Source organism: Nomascus leucogenys, chromosome 4 (genome assembly GCF_006542625.1).
Source record: "Nomascus leucogenys isolate Asia chromosome 4, Asia_NLE_v1, whole genome shotgun sequence".
In the NCBI taxonomy this organism is placed as follows: domain Eukaryota; kingdom Metazoa; phylum Chordata; class Mammalia; order Primates; family Hylobatidae; genus Nomascus; species Nomascus leucogenys.
This window is the reverse complement of record NC_044384.1, coordinates 46,549,577-46,568,978: the sequence shown is the minus strand read 5'-3', so window position 1 is coordinate 46,568,978 and position 19,402 is coordinate 46,549,577. Positions and strand designations below refer to the sequence as shown.

General features: G+C 34.0%; 1 protein-coding gene across 2 annotated transcripts in view; it reads right to left on the bottom strand.

The window, feature by feature from the left end:
- Positions 1-19,402, bottom strand: part of CCDC178 (coiled-coil domain containing 178) — a 506,700-nt gene that overhangs the window by 273,728 nt on the left and 213,570 nt on the right. For both annotated transcript variants that reach the window (XM_012506252.2, XM_030810102.1), the window contains exons 18-20: positions 18,032-18,145; positions 10,432-10,577; positions 6,747-6,906 (exon numbers count right to left, since the gene is read on the bottom strand). In XM_012506252.2, the coding sequence (XP_012361706.1) occupies positions 6,747-6,906; positions 10,432-10,577; positions 18,032-18,145 (420 nt within the window). The remainder of the gene's footprint in view (positions 1-6,746; positions 6,907-10,431; positions 10,578-18,031; positions 18,146-19,402) is intronic.

Sequence of the window (19,402 nt, the reverse complement as noted above, 5' to 3'; positions counted from 1 at the left end):
ACAAAATTAAATGACAATAGTATACATACCAAAAAATAACAATAACGACAAAAGCAGAAAGGTATCACAGAAACTATTAAAATGACAGAAGAACCAATAAAACTATTATACAAATGAATCACTAAATAAGAATGGGTTGAAAAAGCAAAATCACTCTAAATATTATTATATAAAGCTTACAGAAGGCACATCTAAAAAATAAGTCAGAAGAGTCAATAATAGAATGCAAAATTAAAGTACTGTAATACACAGAAAAGCAGGAGTTAATAGTATTAACTTTAAAATATTATAAAAGAAAGCTGCCATTTTATAAAAAATTACAATCCAAAAGATCATTTAATAATTATAGCCTATTATATTCACTGAATATTAAGACCTACAAATATATAAAGCAAAGCCCACAGAAATAAAACAAGTAGGAAATTCAATACACCATGAATAGTCGATGACAGATCAAGTAGACTGAAATATAAGAACATTGAATATGTGGAATTTTAGTTAACAGATTAAACTAATGAGTTCATTGATTTATTTGCTCAGAAATTGTCTATGGAGCAAAAGTTGGAGACCCCATGCCAATTACTTACTTATTTGAGACACGTGTTCACTCTGTCACTCAGACTGAAAGGCAGTGGCACAATCACAGCTCACTGCAGCCTCAACCTCCCTGGCTCAGGTGATCCTCCCACCTCAGCTTCCCAAATAGCTGGGACTATAGGCCCATGCCACCACACCCAGGTGATTTTTGTACTTTTTGTAGTGACAGGGTTTCACTATGTTGCCAGGCTGGTCTGCAACTCCTGGGCTCAAGTGATCTGCCCACTTTGGCCTTCTAAAGTGTTGGGATTGCAGGCATGCCTCACAGTACCTGGCCCCCCGCCATGCAAATTAAACAGACTGTTTAACATAAATTTAAACAACACCTGACACCCTCCACTTTCAACCTGGGGAGATAAAAAATGTTTTTTAAATAATGATTTATGTCAGCTATTTATTTATTAATTGCATCCCCCATCCCCCAAAAAGGCCTCAAGGCAGCTAAATTCCCTAAATTGTAACTGGGTCAATGTGCAACTAAAAACATTAAATGTGATCACTATATATTTAAATTGCCTAAATTGCATTCAGAGAATACTTGATCATTTGAAAAAATTGTTTTTAATTACTAAATGAGAAATAATGAACCAAAGTAGACAACTCAAGTAGCTTTAAAGAAAGACTAACTTATGAAAGTCAAAGGAAATAATAAAGAAAAAAGCTAAAATTAATCAATTAAAAAACAAAAAGAATATTTATAAATAAGAATTCAGAGTATGTGGAAAAACAAAATGTAAAAATTTATCAAGGCTAATCGAGTAAAAAAAAGAAAAGGCTAATGCACAAGAAAAGAAGTATGACTACATAAGCAGAAGAGGTAAATTGTATTTCGTATACCTTAATTAATCATAAATCTTGTTAAAATAATTTTTTTCTAGAAAAATATAGCTTTTCAACATTGACTCAAAAGGAATTAGCAAACATTGATCACTCAAAATGAAAAAAAAAAGAATATATTGTTAAATTTTTTCTTCAGAAAAGAGCCAAGCTCCAGTAATATCTGTTAGGAGCAATTCACCACAAATTCACCATACACTTCTTATAACAGCTTCTATCTAGAACTCCCTTTTCAATGATGTTTGTATAGCAAAGGTAATGTCTTCCTCCAAGGTAAAAGTTGGGTAAGTTTGCTAGAAGCCCCCTGATAAAATTGGGAGATTCCTACATTAAAGATTTGTCAGCTGTGATAAAAACCTCTGATATATGCAGCATCCACATGGACCACTTTCATATCACCTTTTGAGTCCTGGAGCCAAAGGAAACGTTCATGCTGCCTGTTGTGTAGTAATAAAGTCCTTTGTCTCTCAGGCTGGAGTTTCATGTCTTCTGCTAGCATCTGCGAAACTATGGCAGGCTAACCAGTTAACTTGGCAGGGTAAAATCTTAGACCCTTCACATATCTTGATAGTATCATGAGAGAATGTATCAAACCTTTAAGGAACTGAAATGCCCCATGCAATTTAACATAGAAAAAGAACTAAAAAACCTTCCTATTTCATTTTAAAAACTGTAGTAAATCTCTGTACCAATATCTTTAAAAAAGTACAAAATAGAATTATAGACCAATAGATATTCTAAATTAAATGTTTGTAAATTAAATCTAGTAATGTACTAAAAATTTAATAAACCATAGCCAATTAACATATATTTAAAAATGCAATTTGATATTTCAAAACATAATTATTTTAGTTGATCAAAAGAGAAAAATCACATATTTTTGCTGTTACTCCACAGTGGGGTAAGGCATTGCAAAAGTGATATTATGATTTTCTCAGGGAACATTCATTTTCCATTCCCACTGGAAAATGAATGTTCCCTGAGAAAATCATAATATCTAAACTATGTTCATTGGGTATTACCACAACTATAGAAGAAAAATACTAATTTTTAGAAAAATTGAACTATAGCCAAATAATTGCAATAGATGTTTCTAGGTAGTTAAAAAAAAAAAAGCTAAAAATGGTAGTTGATTGTCAATGCAGAAAATAAAAAATCTATTCAAATTTCAGATAGATATTGCTTTAATATAGTATTAGCAGTAATTCTGCCACATATCCACAAGGAGTGACATGATGCTAGAGAGAGATTTACAAATAAGAGAAGCTTCTTCCTTGTTTAATGGATAATGCTCTAAGGAAACACTCAAAATCTATTAAATTTATATTTAGGAATCACCCATATCCACGCCCCATCCTTCCTCTATATTCTAGTGCTACTCTCTCCTGTTAAGTACTTGCGGTGATTGAAGCATCGGATCTGTGCAAAAACATGAGGTAATCTGTGATATAAAATTAGCACTCTTGCTGCCATCTTCAAATTAAAATGTTCATTCCTCAAACAGAGATAGATTTTAACAAGTTACTTTTAAAAAGCAACACGATAAGCCTAATTTATATAATTATGTGTGATTAATTGATGCTCAATCCTATCAGAAGTACTTTTAAAAGAAATATTAATTATGTAAAGCATGTTCCTAACTTAAAAAAAATTCATGTTACAGTAAAATAGTCTTTGCAACAGGAAGGTTGTCATTAAGGCAAATTACTCTTGCCCAGGAAATCCATTGGTCAGCTCCCCTAAATGTTTCCAGATTTATCACATATTCATTTCCCACAATTTAGACCACAGAATATGTCATGTTTTTTACTCAAAGTAATCTCTAATTTTTTTAGAACAGTGGATAAGGCCACAATTTACTGTTTGTAATTTGGATGTGGTCATCATATTTATAATTTGAATGTGACCACTATATTCAAGTCTGTTTTTCAAATCTTCCATCTTCCTGCTGATGTGTCTTGAAAATGTAGTGTAGGGTTTCGGTCATTCAACACTGAGTGCCTTGAATACAGTCATACTTATGAAATAGTTGTGAGAATGCAGAAATGATGAGTGACCAATGGGAGAATAAGATACAAATTGTGATAATCTTTAGAATATCTCAGAGATTAAATTTGTTTGAAATGTTTACTATTCCAGTACCTGGTGGTCAAATGAAACAGTGTATTAAGCTAAAACTTTTCCACATGAAAGTGTCAAAAATAATTTTATATCCAAATTTGGGACTGCTATAGCCAGAGGAAGAGGTATTTCCTGAGAGTAGAAAATATGGAGCAGAATAAAAAGCAATTAACTCTACAAGGAATGGGAGATTGTCTCTACTAGAACTCAATCTGGAAATTGTTCTTCCAGTGTAGGTCATTGTACTTCTCTCATAAGCTAAATTATAGAGGGGAGAGCAAATCTATGGAAAGAACACAAAGAGAAACGAAATGACATAGGCGATACGGCAGGTCTTCTAAGGACAACTCATAATAAATTATATCATATATAGCCTACAATTTTGTATAGATATTTCCAAAAGCAAGGACAAACATCACTAGCTAGATCTATAGTCTTCTGATGAATATGGTACACTGAAAATTTGATCTTAAGCAATGGCATTTGCAAATTACAGGCAGTTAGTAAAAATGCTATGACATTATTAAAAAATCTACCATTTATGGATAAATGATATGGAATTGCCTACTGAAGAGAGAGCAGATTTAAATCCAGAACCATGCTGTCTGTATGTTATCTGAAGTTTGTGTATATTTTCTTACTTTTATTAGCTGTTGGTATTTCTAATTCTACTGTGTGTTTTCTCATATTCTCCATTAACTCTTGTGGCTTTTATGAAGTATTTTATTAAACCATCCCTACAGATGATCCATAATTGTGATTAATTCTTTTGCCCAAAAGGGACACCTCAGATTAGTAACATTACATTTATAACGATGCCTTTAATGAGACTCTTTTCTTTGCAGGGATCCTTTACATTACATACACATTTACACCCTTACCACTTCCTAAACAGGGATGAGATCAGGTTTCTACAAGAAATCACATCATCTTTTCACTATTTAACACTCAATAACTGATCATAATCATAAATAAATAGCATTAATGATAAGGCACATCAATCTCTAAACTCTGCATCTTCAAACTCTATGATTCTGGTCACATAAGGTGAACGCACAACAAAGAGCTATCCAAGAAACTGGTAAGAGACAACTTCATTTAAATTTAAGGTTATCTGAAAAGCACTGTTGACATAGTTAACAGAATCCTTAAGTGCTAGAAAGCAATAGATGATTTAACCATTTTCACTAGAGTAGGAAGTATCAGGAAAAGAAAGAGAATGAGACAGACAGAGAGAGAGAGAAAGAGAGAGACACAAAGAAAGAGAGAGAGACTGATTCAGCTTCTGCACCCAGGATAAGTTTGGTAAAGTATCAGGAGTATCAGGCTGGTGGAGTTTGAACAGTATTTCTGAAATGCTCCTGCTTCTTGTTACAAGCAAGCATGTGGACAGCAAAATTATCCAAAAAGCATCTATTATCTATCTATTTATTCATTCAACACGTATTTATTGGGTACTTCTGGCCAGACATAGTACTGAGATTTTAGGATACAGAAAAGAATATAAAAGAAAATTCCCTCCCCTTAGAGAAGACATTATTCTGGCAGGAGATAGAGAGACAAAAAACAGGTATAAATGAATTACCAAAACAAGTTCAGATAGAGATCAGTGCCCAGAAAAAATCCTGAGACCATATAATGCTTCCGAGTGGCTGGGGGTGGGTAAAGTTGGGAGTAGAAAGGCAGGGACAGGCTTTTTGATGAAAAGAAATGCAAATCTCAATAATTTAAAGGCTGGTTATAGAGGATGTTTTATTCATCTCTCTCCTGCTGACCATCTTTTGCCATTTCACTAATTATTATTGTTCCATTATAGTGCTGGAATGCCAGTCGATAAATGATTGTTGAGACCCCACTGTGTTCTCAGCACCACTGTGACTAGAAAATGTGGTTGAATTCAAATAACTAATTCTACTGCTCTAATAAAATGTGAGGTGGGGAAGAATGCTTACTTAAGTCGGTAAACAACTTAAGCCTCCTTGCTCTGAGAGGTGCATTGGAGTCTAAGCTTCCTCCAATTCATTCGTAGCTCACACATCTGAAACTCAGCCATCGGTTTCAGTAACTGCTCTAAGAAGAGGCATCACGTATTGCCACTAGATGGCACCAATTATTTTCATATTTTTAGGTCAAGAAAACCCTTTTCTAAAATGTAATGGCCACATTTAAAATAGAATGTTACTTAGCATTGTTATTAACAAAGTATTATTCTCTTCTTTATAATTTTCTTACAGACAAACCATACCAATAGAACTAAAGAAGATATGTTCTTTCACCCGCATACTTGTTCATTCAATGTACATTTGTTCCAAATAGTCTTTAAAAAAAAGTTCTCACACATCTTTGGATAGTAAAAAGTAGGGAAATTAACTTAAATATTGATATAATAATTGAATATATAAATATCATATTTGAATATATAAATATGAGGATCAAAAATAGCTCATATTTCATGATACTACATATACTTTGAAAACTTTCACAGAAGAGTTTTAAAATAGCACAGAAAATTTTTTTGCTTTTTAGAAAAGATGTCCCATTGTATCTTCCAAAAATAAGTAATTTTTTAAATGTATTTTAAATATGGTACTAATTCATTACAATTAAAGGTAACAAAAACTATTGCAAAATTTAAAATGGGATAGGAATCATTATAGGTATAGCTTAATATAATTTGATTAATAAAAATTCAGGCCTAAAAGTACTTTTAATACAATTTCCCTGTTTCAAACAAGTAAATTTATAGGTCCCTTAGAATATTATGCAAAATTTTTCTACAGAAAAAGAGGGTGACATATTTTCATTCCTCGAAAAAGTGGTTGGTAAACATTCAAAGTATATTTATTCAGAAACAAATGATAACCATTCTCATTCTCACATCCTTCATTAAAAGCATAAGAGGACTCTGGAATAAATATAGCCTACATTTTTATATTAATAGACTTCAAAATAAACTAAAGTATGATAATGACAGTACACATAAAATGCATTGAAAAGTACAATATGCTCTATGAATATATAATAATTACTTAGAAGAAACAACGAAAACTTACAGGTTTATTATGCTAACAAATTTATTTTTAAAATCTCAACACCCTTGCTACTTCAGGATAAAAATTGTCTCAAACTAGCTGCTAATTTGACTATCACTATATTTGTTTCATTTTGAAACATGCAAAAATAACACTCACTTGGGTATCTCGAAGAGTTTTTTGTCTTACAGCAAGGAGCACTCTAAATCTCTGATCTTCCTCAAAGATTCTCTCTTCACAGTCTTTTTTCTCTTGCATATAATGATCGAACACAGTTTGTGCATGTTCCCTTTTAAATCTCATAGTTATAAATTTGTTCCTATGAAGAAAGAATTCCATGTGCCACTAATCAATTCACATTTTATTTTTCAAAATGCATTTATGAGACATTTTAAAAGGACCAAAATGAAAAATCTTGAAGAGCCTTGAGCTGACAGGCCTTGGAAAAATTCCCTGTTTTTTCCCAAGGTCTACTTCCATAGCGCTACATCTAAATCATCCAGGTAGAAGAAAATCTATCGAAAAACAGTGGATTCTCTTGGTTGCCTATCCAGCATGCTTCTGTTCTCTAGGCATTTCAAGAAAACCCCTCCTCCGAGCAGCATGTAACTCTAGAGATATATTCTGATTAGTCCAACCAGCATATGACCCATTGTCCAGGGGTGAGAAGATATATTAAGATAGCTCGAGGAAATGAGTGAGAAGCGCTTAATTCCATGTAGAAGAGCTCATACCCACTAAATGTGACTTACACATCATGCTTTCAAAGTTGCTGCCAACAGCCATAGTGGAGAGAGAAAAAAATGAGTGCCTGGTATTGAGCTGTTGAATCAAGGAACCCTGCAGCTTCCCCTGCCAATTATACAAGATGACGCCTTTTTTATTGTTTAAGCTGGTGTTAAGTAAGATGATGCATTTTTTGTTTTTTATGCTTCCTGTTATATAGGATGATATATTTTTTATTGTTTAAGCTGGTATGTGAATAGGTGTGTGTATGTATGCAAGTGTGTGCATGTCTGTATTTTATCATTTGCAATTAAACACATCCTAATGCAAAGGTAAAATAACTTTTATGGTGAACTCAGTAGTTATGTATGGAACAATACTAGTAGAAAAGTATCAAAACATGGTTAAAACAATACTGGTAACAATAACTTGCTTGCCAAAGTTGAGCAGCAACTCAGTGTCCAGAATAAGATATCTGAGAAAGCTCAGCACAGTCTTATTCTATCCACATTAGTTAACAAGTCTACTGACACAGAAAATTAAATCACTTGCACAGTTAGCTATAAAGGCAGCAAGATTAATATTTTGGGAAGGGCTAAACTAATATCTCTGCTTTTAAATAATATCCCATTTAATACAACAAAAACCACTCTATAAAATAATAATGAGATAGCCATCTAGAATTGAGGAACCTAAACTTGGATAATTAATTAGCTTGTGTAAGCTCAACTAGTTGGTAAATGACAGAACCAGAATTCAAATCTAGTCCTGCCTTTTTCTGATTCAGCAGTTCAACATTAAGTACTCATTTTTTTCCGCTCTTCATTATAGCTGTTATCAGCAAATCTGAAAACATATCACCTTGTTTACACTTCGTGGATGTGAGCCTCTTCTTCTACAGGAAATAAGGTTCTTCTCATCTTTCATCTGCCTTGCCCTGGTTTTTCCTTTACATCATTCATACCAAAAACATTCCAAATTATTAAGTGATGTCTGATCAGTAGCCAATGATATTGACATCTTGGAGTAGAGAGAACCAGTGAAATTCACACAGGAAGGAGCTAGTGTGACCAAAACGATAAAATGTTCATAGTTGCTCCCCCCAAAAATTGATATATTTTGACCGCATGTACTTTGTTCTCTACACTGTTTTGATATTGAATTATATTAATTATAGCATTGTATTAATTATATCTACACAGACATTTATATACACTATATACGTGTATATCTATGCAATAAAATAATGTTTCCTTTCTCACAGTGATAAACAAGCGGACTTTGAAGTCTTATGGGTCTGGATTTTAATTTTCCAGTTTCTAGTTAAGAAGCAATTATAAAAATTAAATGAGGGTCAAGGATGGCTTTGATTGCCACTATTTTTAACACCATATTTTAATTGTCTTTTTATATAAGGTTTGTCTCTCTGCAAGGATCTTCAGACACTTGAAGATACACTTTCCCACTTGCCATTTCTTTGTCCTTATTGGGGCCTGGCAGTATGCCCACTATGAGTTCTCAATAAATAATAAGTAACTTGTTATGGGAACTTACTGAACATATCAGTAGGTTATTGATAAAACAGCTGATCTTCCTTTATAATCCCACTTTAGGGGGTCAGTTGAAAGCACACACTTGGAACAGGTTGGAGCTAAGCTGAAGCTAGCTCTACCCCTACTTAAGAGTGTGATCTTAAGGTTCCCTGAGCCTCTGTTTCTCAGCATTCATTGGAAACGATACAGTTTAACCATTTGCTATAATAATTGGATGAGACAAGGTACACACATTGTCCAGGACGTACCTGGCACAATAGCAAGTCATTCAATGGTAGCTTTAAATATTATTTGACATTATATATCATAACTGCTAATTAATAGTTGTATAAGTAATTCCACAGTATTGGCTAATTCTTTTTCTCCTTTTCTTGTTGGAAGGCAGGGTTTTGTCAAGTTTAGAGAGAGAACTGATTCACTGGGACATGGAAACCACTCTTGTCTGAAAGGCCATATAATCCAGCTTCAGAAGAAGTTAGGACTGAAATGGGAGGAAGCCTGAAGAAAAAATTTTCATCAGCTCCTGAATTAGATCTTTATAATTTTAATGTAAGTTATATACATTTATATTTATATCTTTGAGTCCCAAGATATTCTTACAGGTGTTAAATAAGGTGGATAAATATCTTTAAAAGTAAATGGTATGTGTCCCTGCTTTTTCACATAATATAGTGAATATGAGTAGTGTTTTTCAGATAAAGCTGAATTGTCATGTTGAAAATAAGTTTTACCCTATGATAATAGCTAAACAAATGCTTGATGGGGGCATTGACTTGACTCCATTAGAATGCATGGCAATAGGCTGGGCATAAATTTTTTTTGACACTTTATCCCTCAAGCATTACGATTTTGCTAATGCTTGTAGTAGCCTTCTGTATTTAAAGCAGACTGTTGTCCCTAAATGTGGCCAATGCATGTTCCTCTAATATTCCTCCAAGTCCAGTTCTCAATGTTTTACAAGATAGGAAATGAGAAGCAAAACGAGTAAAGGAAGAGTAAATAAGTTTTAGGTTAGGGTCTATGGATACCCATTGAGCCTGAGAGCATGATCATTCTCCAAGCCAAAGGCCTTACTAACCCTGAACAATTATATCCCTGACTCATGAGGTGACTGATAAGAAACTTTTGAAGATGATGATTTTGAATAAATTGCATGATATTTTATAGAATATCTGAGTCTGAACTCTTATCTCAAAACTAATCAAAAACATTTGGGTGAAAAACCATAAATTATTAAACATGGCATATAAATACTGATACATCTGAAAGTAATGAAGAATATTATTAATGTCATAAAGAATAAAAGTTCTCCTCCTTGGAAAGGGAGAAACATTTCCAGTTATTCAAATAAGAACAAACCCAGAGAAGCAATAATGAATGAAAGCAGTTTATGATTATGCTTTTATAAACTAAAATTATCAAATATCATGCATATATTCTACACTACATTATAATTAAAAATATGAACCATTTTAAGAATACATTTTAAATATGGAAATTTGATCTTATTTCTTTTATTAATATTTTTAATACACTTAATATTTTGATAAAGTTTAAGTACTTACTTTAATATTTTAAGTGTCTGATCAAAACTTTTCTTTTCTTCTTCTTTTGCTTTTAATTCCTCATTCAATTCATTTATTTTTGCATAAAAAATCATTGTCTTACTTTTAGTTGCTTCTAGGTCTTTAAAAATCGCTGAGCGTTTACTCTGAAAAAAAAATATACACGAGTGTTTTATTTTAAATACTTGGATTTTCAAATCCCTGCTATTTAGGAACACAGTTACATTGGCTGTGTGAACAATTAAAAGTTAATAGTGGGCCACACCTGATGGCTCACTCCTGTAATCCCAGCACTTTGGGAAGTCAAAGCAGAAGGAGCCAGGAGTTCACTTAGAGCCAGGAGTTCAAGACCACCCTGGACAACAAAGCAAGCACCTGGTCTCTACCCCAAATTTTTTTAAATAGCCAGGTACGGTGTTTCACACCTGTAGTCCCAGCTACTTGGGAGGCTGAGATGGGAGGATCACTTGAGTATAGGAGGTCAAGGATGCAATGAGTCATGATTGCTCCACTGTACACCAGCCCAAGTGACAGAGCGAGACCCCGTCTCTAAAAAAAACAACTGAGGTTTATATTCTCCACTGTTACATCTGATTAATTTTCTAAAAAATAAAATTGTTTATTCTCTCTGTCCCACACAAACTTGCTCCCCTTTCCAAACACACACCTAAATGCACACTTTATAAGCATGTCATTTTAAGATGCTAACATGTTGTTACTGGTTTTCAAATATGTACAAAGTGCATTGGCAGGTGGACAAGGATATATATATTATTCTGATCTTTCTAGCAAAAGAAGCCAATATTTACTACCAGCACTTCTTTCCATGGTAGGCCTGTGCAATTCCAGAATGAACATTTGATTGTGCATCTATTTTTGTGTCATCCCTTTATGACTGTTTGTGTTCAAATGGGACTGAGTGACTGACTCACTGATTGACTGTTATTGAATTGTTCCCCACATTCAGCATGGCTGCTAATTAGTGTTACTCTCCCAACTGATTCTACAGATCTCAATGGCTCCTTCTGCCTCCACTATCTTCTATTTTCCCCATATGCTTCCAAATACTTTCTTTACTCATGGATTTCAAGAATAACAACTAATATTTTATATTTATTTTCCTATAAAACTTTACCATTTGTCTAAGATTTTGAACATTGGGTACTGCATTTGAATTTTCACATCCTTCCTGCTTTGTTTCCTTCCTTTTCTGGAAGTTCTGAAAATTTTCTACTGATAAATAAAAGGATTTTTTCTCCTTATACCGGAATGTAGTGGAAATATAGCTAACTAGGATTTGTTGATAGGCCCATTGGAGTATTAAGTTATTTGGGTGGGGGTGGAAGCAAACCCAAAGACAGAGAGTGGACAGGTGTGAGTATGGACACTCTGAGATACTGCATGCTCTCTATCCCTAAATTTGATGTTTAGATCAGATTTCATCATTCATTACTTAGTCTTAGCTGAAGAGTCTCCTCTTCAAAGGAATCTGGTTTTGCACAGTATATCTTTTAGCACACTGTAAAATTTATTTAGCTAATATATTTATGATCTGGTCATCTATGCTTATAAGCAAGATCACCAGTGCATTTGTTTCTTGTGCTATTAATTTTTGGTTATGGTTGCAAGGTTTTAGTTTTATTATAGAATGATTTTAGAAGATTTCCATGCTTTCTTATGCTCTGTAAGTGGTATTTGTAGAGAGACTCATAAAGTATCTTGGCTGATTCTTGATTTCATTGGTAGAGTTTGGACAAATTAAATTTCTTCTATGATCATTGATCTATTCTTGTGTTTTATTTCTTTTGACCCAGTTTTCACCATTTTATTTTATAAAGAAATCATACAATTGATATAGATCTTAAAACAAATTCCTATGCAAAGTAGTATTTAATTCACTGTGTATATAATTATACCCCTTTTAATCATTCCCATGGCTGTTAATTTTCATTTTTTCTTCTTTGCCCTTAATAAATATGTTAAATATTTTTAGATTTTTTTAAAAATCAAAATCATTTATTGGTAATGTAAAAATACTATATTGGCCTATGTCATAAATTTTGCTATATAGTTTGTCATTATTGGTCATGTATAAATAAATGGTAATTTGTATTTTAGTAATTTCTTAGCACAGAAGCAAATTAATAAAAGAAATGTGATTCTGAAATATTTCTAGTAGTGCATATACTTTTTATTTCTTTTTGCCCTATATCTTCGTCATTGATTTCTGATTTTAATTCATTGTATGCAAACTTGGGTGACATGACCAATACAATATAATGGTTAAGAGCATCTATTTCAGTGTCACATTGTCTGGGTTGGAATCGCAATTTTACCACTAATGAGTTATGTGAACCTGTACAAGTTAATTAAGAAACAAAGCATCAGATTTCTCAACTGTAAGATAGAGGTAATAGCACACTCTTCATAGGCTTATCATGAAAATGAAATGATGCGCTGTTATGTCTGTGCACTTAAAACAATGCCTGACACACAGAAAACATGCAGCAAATATCTATTATTATTTTCTCTGTAATTTTTTTTATATTTCTTTTGAGGCCCATTATAAGGCAAACATTTTAAAAATGATATGAGGACACCTCTCTCTCATGGCCCACATGCTTTCCACCAACAAATCCTATTGGAACCACATTTGACATACATCTAGAGGACATATTACCAGGTTAAAGACAATATTGGCTGCATAAATGTCGTCTTTTGAGAAGTGTCTGTTCATATCCTTTGCCCACTTTTTGACGGGGTTGATTTTTTCTTGTAAATTTGTTTAAGTTCTTTGTAGATTCTGGATATTAGCCCTTTGTCAGATGGGTAGATTGTAAAAATTTCCTCCCATTCTGCAGGTTGCCTGTTCACTCTGATGGCAGTTTCCTTTGCTGTACAGAAACTCTTTAATTATATCCCAGGTGTCTATTTTGGCTTTTGTTGCCATTGCTTTTGGTGTTTTAGTCATGAAGTCCTTGCCCATGCCTATGTCTTGAATGGTATCGCCTAGGTTTTTTTTCTAGAGTTTTTATGGTTTTAGGTCTAACATTTAAGTCTTTAATCTATCTTGAATTAATTTTTGTATAAGGTGTAAAGAAAGGATCCAGTTTCAGCTTTCTACACATGGCTAGTCAGTTTTCCCAGCACCATTTATTAAATAGGGAATCCTTTCCCCATTTCTTGTTTTTGTCAGGTTTGTCAAAGATCAGATGGTTGTAGATGTGTGGTATTACTTCTGAGGGCTCTGCTCTGTTCCATTGGTCTATATATCTGTTTCAGTACCAGTACCATGCTGTTTTGGTTACTGTAGCCTTGTAGCATAGTTTGAAGTCAGGGAGCGTGATGCCTCCAGCTTTGTTCTTTTGGCTTAGGATTGTCTTGGCAATGCGGGCTCTTTTTTGGTTCCATATGAACTTTAAAGTAGTTTTTTCCAATTCTGTGAAGAAAGTCATTGGTAGCTTGATGGGGATGGCATTGAATCTATAAATAACCTTGGGCAGTATGGCCATTTTCACGATATTGATTCTTCTTATCCATGAGCATGGAATGTTCTTCCGTTTGTTGCGTCCTCTTTTATTTCGTTGAGCAGTGGTTTGTAGTTCTCCTTGAAGAGGTCCTTCACATGAAAAAATGCTCATCATCACTGGCCATCAGAGAAATGCAAATCAAAACCACAATGAGATACCATCTCACACCAGTTAGAATGGCAATCATTAAAAAGTCAGGAAACAACAGGTTCTGGAGATGATGTGGAGAAATAGGAACACTTTTACACTGTTGGTGGGACTGTAAACTAGTTCAACCATTGTGGAAGACAGTGTGGTGATTCCTTAGGGATCTAGAACTAGAAATACCATTTGACCCAGCCATCCCATTACTGGGTATATACCCAAAGGATTACAAATCATGCTGCTATAAAGACACATGCACACGTATGTTTATTGCGGCACTATTCACAATAGCAAAGACTTGAAACCAACCCAAATGTCCATCAGTGATAGACTGGATTAAGAAAATGTGGCACATATACACCATGGAATACTATGCAGCCATAAAAAGGATGAGTTCATGTAATTTGTAGGGACATGTATGAAGCTGGAAACCATCATTCTCAGCACACTATCGCAAGGACAGAAAACCAAACACCGCATGTTCTCACTCATATGTGGGAATTGAACAATGAGAACACTTGGACACAGGGTGGGGAACATCACACACCGGGGCCTGTCATGGGGTGGGGGGAGGAGGGAGGGATAGCATTAGGAGATATACCTAATGTAAATGACGAGTTAATGGGTGCAGCATACCAACATGGCACATGTATACATATGTAACAAACCTGCACGTTGTGCATGTGTACCCTAGAACTTGAAGTATAATAATAATAATAAAGACAATATTGACTTTCTCCCCTTTCCTACAGCCAATAATTCACCAGAGATAGAAATGTTAGCAATAAGAACTTTCATAGGGAAATATTTCTAATTTGGAAAAAGCCCTAAAGTCTCCAGTCACACATCCATTTGTTTATGCTGAATACATACTAACTTGGGGGTAAAATTTAATGTCAGGTAGGAACAAATGTTCTGGTCTGTAGATTGCTCCCATCTGCAGAAACACAATACTCTCTGATACAGTACAAATCCCAGTCTCTACTTCGTAGAAAAGGCAATGGGGGTAAGGGAGCAATCAGTGGGTGTTACAATGCACAGATTACTGTACTATGCATTGTATTTGAACTGTGCCTTTTATGACTCACAGTAGCAATATAATCAATGTTATATCCATTTTACAATAAAAAATCCAGAGTAGTCTGGATGGTACAGCTAGTTTAAGTGGTGATGACTGGTTAAACACTAGATTTCTCTGACTCCAAAGCCTTTACTATTTTCTCTATACCAAAACTGGCCCTTGCTTTTTGGTCACTGCTGCTAAAAGAAATTACATGAGATTTTAGTATACATAGTAGATATTGGCATGCATGAGTTTTGAGATTGGACAGAAGGGGATTCTTGCTACTTGGGAATTTGACCTCTCTAAACCTCAGCTTTTAATTTATATAAATGCAATAGTAAGTACTTCACAGGGTTGCTGTGAGAATTCAATGAAATGATCTGAGCCATGTGTTTGCCCTTTGTCAGCACATGGAAATCAACATTAATAAATGATGTTGATAATAATTAATGAAGCTCATAAGAGGTAGCTGACCTACCTGACTTCTACTGATAACATTGGCTGAAGACAATACCCATGCTGGGAAAATGATTTTCTTTTCTGCTTTTCACTGCTGTAGTAATCACATCTTCCACTTATGACTCTTAATTCCCAAATTCTAGCGTGCAAGAAGTGCCACTACCAAGGATACCCTCTTAAGTATACTTGAATGTATTTAAGCATTTGCCTTTTCAGAGAAACCCACAAAGCCCTGGGTACCAGACAGGGATGGAGCTGTTTACCATTATGAAGTCTACACCAAATATAGCCCATGAACCCTGCAATTCACTCACTTCATTTTTACTCAGAAGGAGTGAAGTCTACTCCCTGTCCACAGCCTCGCACACTCTCAGTCATCTTCCTCAGAGAAGCTACACTCTCTTTCACCTGAAGATGTGAATATAGTGCCTAGCAGACCTAGTAGGCACTGAGTTCATGCAGAAGACAACAGCACTAAACTTGCAGTGCTCTTTGACTTTTCTCTCCTTCTTTTGGCTAAAAAGTAAGCTGACTCTAACAGTCGAGTTTGGGCTCTAGTCCCATCTCTATTGAAGAAGTGAGTCTTGCCTTTGCCCAACTGCTATATTAAAATATTCTTGATACATATCTCAGTAAAAGAGGGAAAGAGATAGATGGACATGAGGTAAATAGGAAGGGTGACTTTTCAGAAAATTGATGAGAGACACTTAGTCCCTGTAGTGTGTGAGAACATCGGGGGGAAAGGCAAAGAGGGATGTACAAGGAGCATCCCTTGGGACTGATGAGGATACCATTACAGTTCTGGTCACAGTGTCCTTTATAAAATGCAAATAAAAGTAAATTATTTTAAAATTATTTTTTGGCTCTTGAACTATACTTCTTTTCTAAGCTGTGACTCCAATAGGGCATCTCATAATTTAAAAACCTTCTGCTTTAAGCTCTCCTCATCAAAAGCAAAGCCAGTGGAGGTCTTTTCCCTGGCAAAACAGAGTATCATTTTACCATGTAAAATCAATCCTTTATTTTAACTGACAACTAAATAAAGGCTTTGTGTACAAAACCAATAGTAAGATGAATAGAAAAAGTTAACTTTAATTGGATAAGTGAAAATGCTTTCTAAGAACAAAATCTTAGTAGTAGTTGGCTTAAAATTTAAAGAATTACGTGTATGTTTTTAAATTAAATTATCTTTTGGAATATTAAAATGTATAGTCAAATTATATGATACAATATAAAAATAATTAAATTACATTAGTGATCTAAGTTCTCTATCTGAAAAGGAAATGCTCACTAGTTTAAGCATGTTTATATTAAATGTGATATTTTGTAGTTTCAGAGTGTCAGATTGATGATTTGGGGCTAAAACAGTAGACATATGTCAATAGAAGATTCTAGCCATTTAACAAAAGTGCAATCATGCTATTTTTTATTGTTTAATTTTGACTTCTCCTTCCTTCCTTCCTTCCTTCCTTTCCTCCTCCCTCCCTCCCTTTCTTCCTTCCTTCTCTCCCTCCCTCCTTTTGTGCCTCCTTCCTTCCTTCTTTCCTTCCTTTCCTTCCTTCCTCCCTCCCTCCCTCCTCCTCTTCCCTTCCTTCCTTCCTTCCTTCCTTCCTTCCTTCCTTCCTTCCTTCCTTCATTTTCTTTCTTCTTGTCTTAGTTTGTTTAGGCTGTTATAACAAAATGCCTTAGAATGAGTACTTTATAAACCATAGGAATGTATGTCTTAAAGTTCTAGAGCTAAGCAATCCAGGAACTAGGCAACAACAGATTTGGTGTCTCATGAAGCCTCTCCCTCTGCTTCAGAGATGGTGTCTTCTTCCTTCATACTCATGTGGTAGAAGGGGCAAGCAAGATTCTTGGGGCCTCTCTCATAGGGGCACTAATCCCAACAAGCTCTCATAATCTAATCACCTCTGGCCTAGCCTCTTATTGGGGATTATGTTTCAACATATGAATTTTGGGGGAACACAAACATTCAGACCATAGCAATTCCCCTTTTCCTTCCTTTTCTCCCTCTGTTCTTTCTTGTTTTCTTTCCTTTTTATTTCTTTTCTTTTTCTTCATTTTTTTTTTGTTTTTAATCTCCAAGTAAAAGGAGACAGCATGGCCATCACAGAAAGCAGTAGACTTCTGCATGAATCCAATATCAAATTTTCCTTGTATTTATCCTGATTAGGAGGCATGTCCCTGATAAACTAGACCAGTGAGAAAGATACTGCAAGAGAAAGTAAATGAAAACACAAGGACTGTGTGTGTGTGAGTGTGTGCACTTTTATCCCTAGTTGATTTAGTACAACCAATAAGAAATGAGACACATTCATTTAAAATTAAACTTGCTTGAATAGTTTTCACTGACATACATAAACTGTAAATTCAAAATTAGATTTTGAACTTAAATTCTTACCTCAGTTTCTATTAGTGCATCAAGGGTTTTCTTCCTCTTTTTTCGTAATTTTTTCTTTACTTTTTCTACCTTTCTTCTAATAAGATCTTTCTGATCAATTATATTATCAAGCATCTAGAAGACATTCAGATATTAAGATGTGCAGCATTTGCAACCCAATTATCCTCATTTAGGCCAAATTGTACTTAAGTGACTATTCTAATAACAACAGCATTTATTTTGGCAAATAAAGGGAAAGAACCACCACACATGAATTACAGAAATACACTGTATATCCAAAAATTTCAATATTATATTTGCACTATGTGAGAAAGCCAAAATCTAATGAATTTTAGTTAAGTAACAAAAATAAATAAGCTTACATAGAAATTATGAATTTTTGTTATAATATTTGTTTTAATCAAAACTAAAACTCCAAATACAAATAGTAAGCAATCACTACCAAAATGTATGTAAAAACTTATTCTTCCTTACTGTGTGCTAAATTATTAATTCTTATAATTTATTAACTATTAAAATATAATCAAACCAAAAATGATTACTGAATTACAAGAAGATGTAAAACCATGGCTGTTATAAAATAACAGGAAACAAAAATCATTAATCTTTTCTGGAATTCATTATTGTACTCAGACAACCTCACTTAGGCTTTTGATGCAATTAATAAATTTCCATCATTAATATAAGGGGGAGCCATCATTAAAATCATTTATCCCACTAGATGTTTGTACTGGTTATACATTCTCTGCAGGAGCATGATGATAGCATTTAGAAGCCCTAAATATAGTGGTACTTGGAATTTGTTGTTTCCATGCTTCATGACCTTATACACGTTGCTCAGGCTCTTTAAGCACAAGTTTTCTCAAGTCTTTGATACCAGTAAACTCTCTCTTGCCTATTTCATAGAAAGGCTTTGAAGCTCAAAATAAACTTTTAAAATAGAAACACTTTTTAAATCACCATTTTAAGAAATAAAGACATTTTGAAAATTATCAAAGACTAAAAATATAAAGTTACATTATTACTTGCAAAGGAAAAACAGTTCTGGTGCCAAAATGGCTCAAACAAATATATGTATGGCCTCCCTGCAGGGAAGGACAAGAATGTATAACTCTTGCCACACCCTCTAGTTCTCCAAAAGACTAATGACAGGATTAACACATGTTTTTCGATTAAATTTTTCTTTGGGAAGGGCTAGTGATATCAGTTACTGCCATAAACTTGTAATTTTGAAAATATTTTATCAACATTTGCTTTATTTTTCATCCTAGCTGTCTAAACATCTACATGCATCAAAAATTTACCAGGAAAATTTCAAGATCCCTTACATTTTATATGCAAATAAGCACAACTTTAGCATTTCATTAAGAA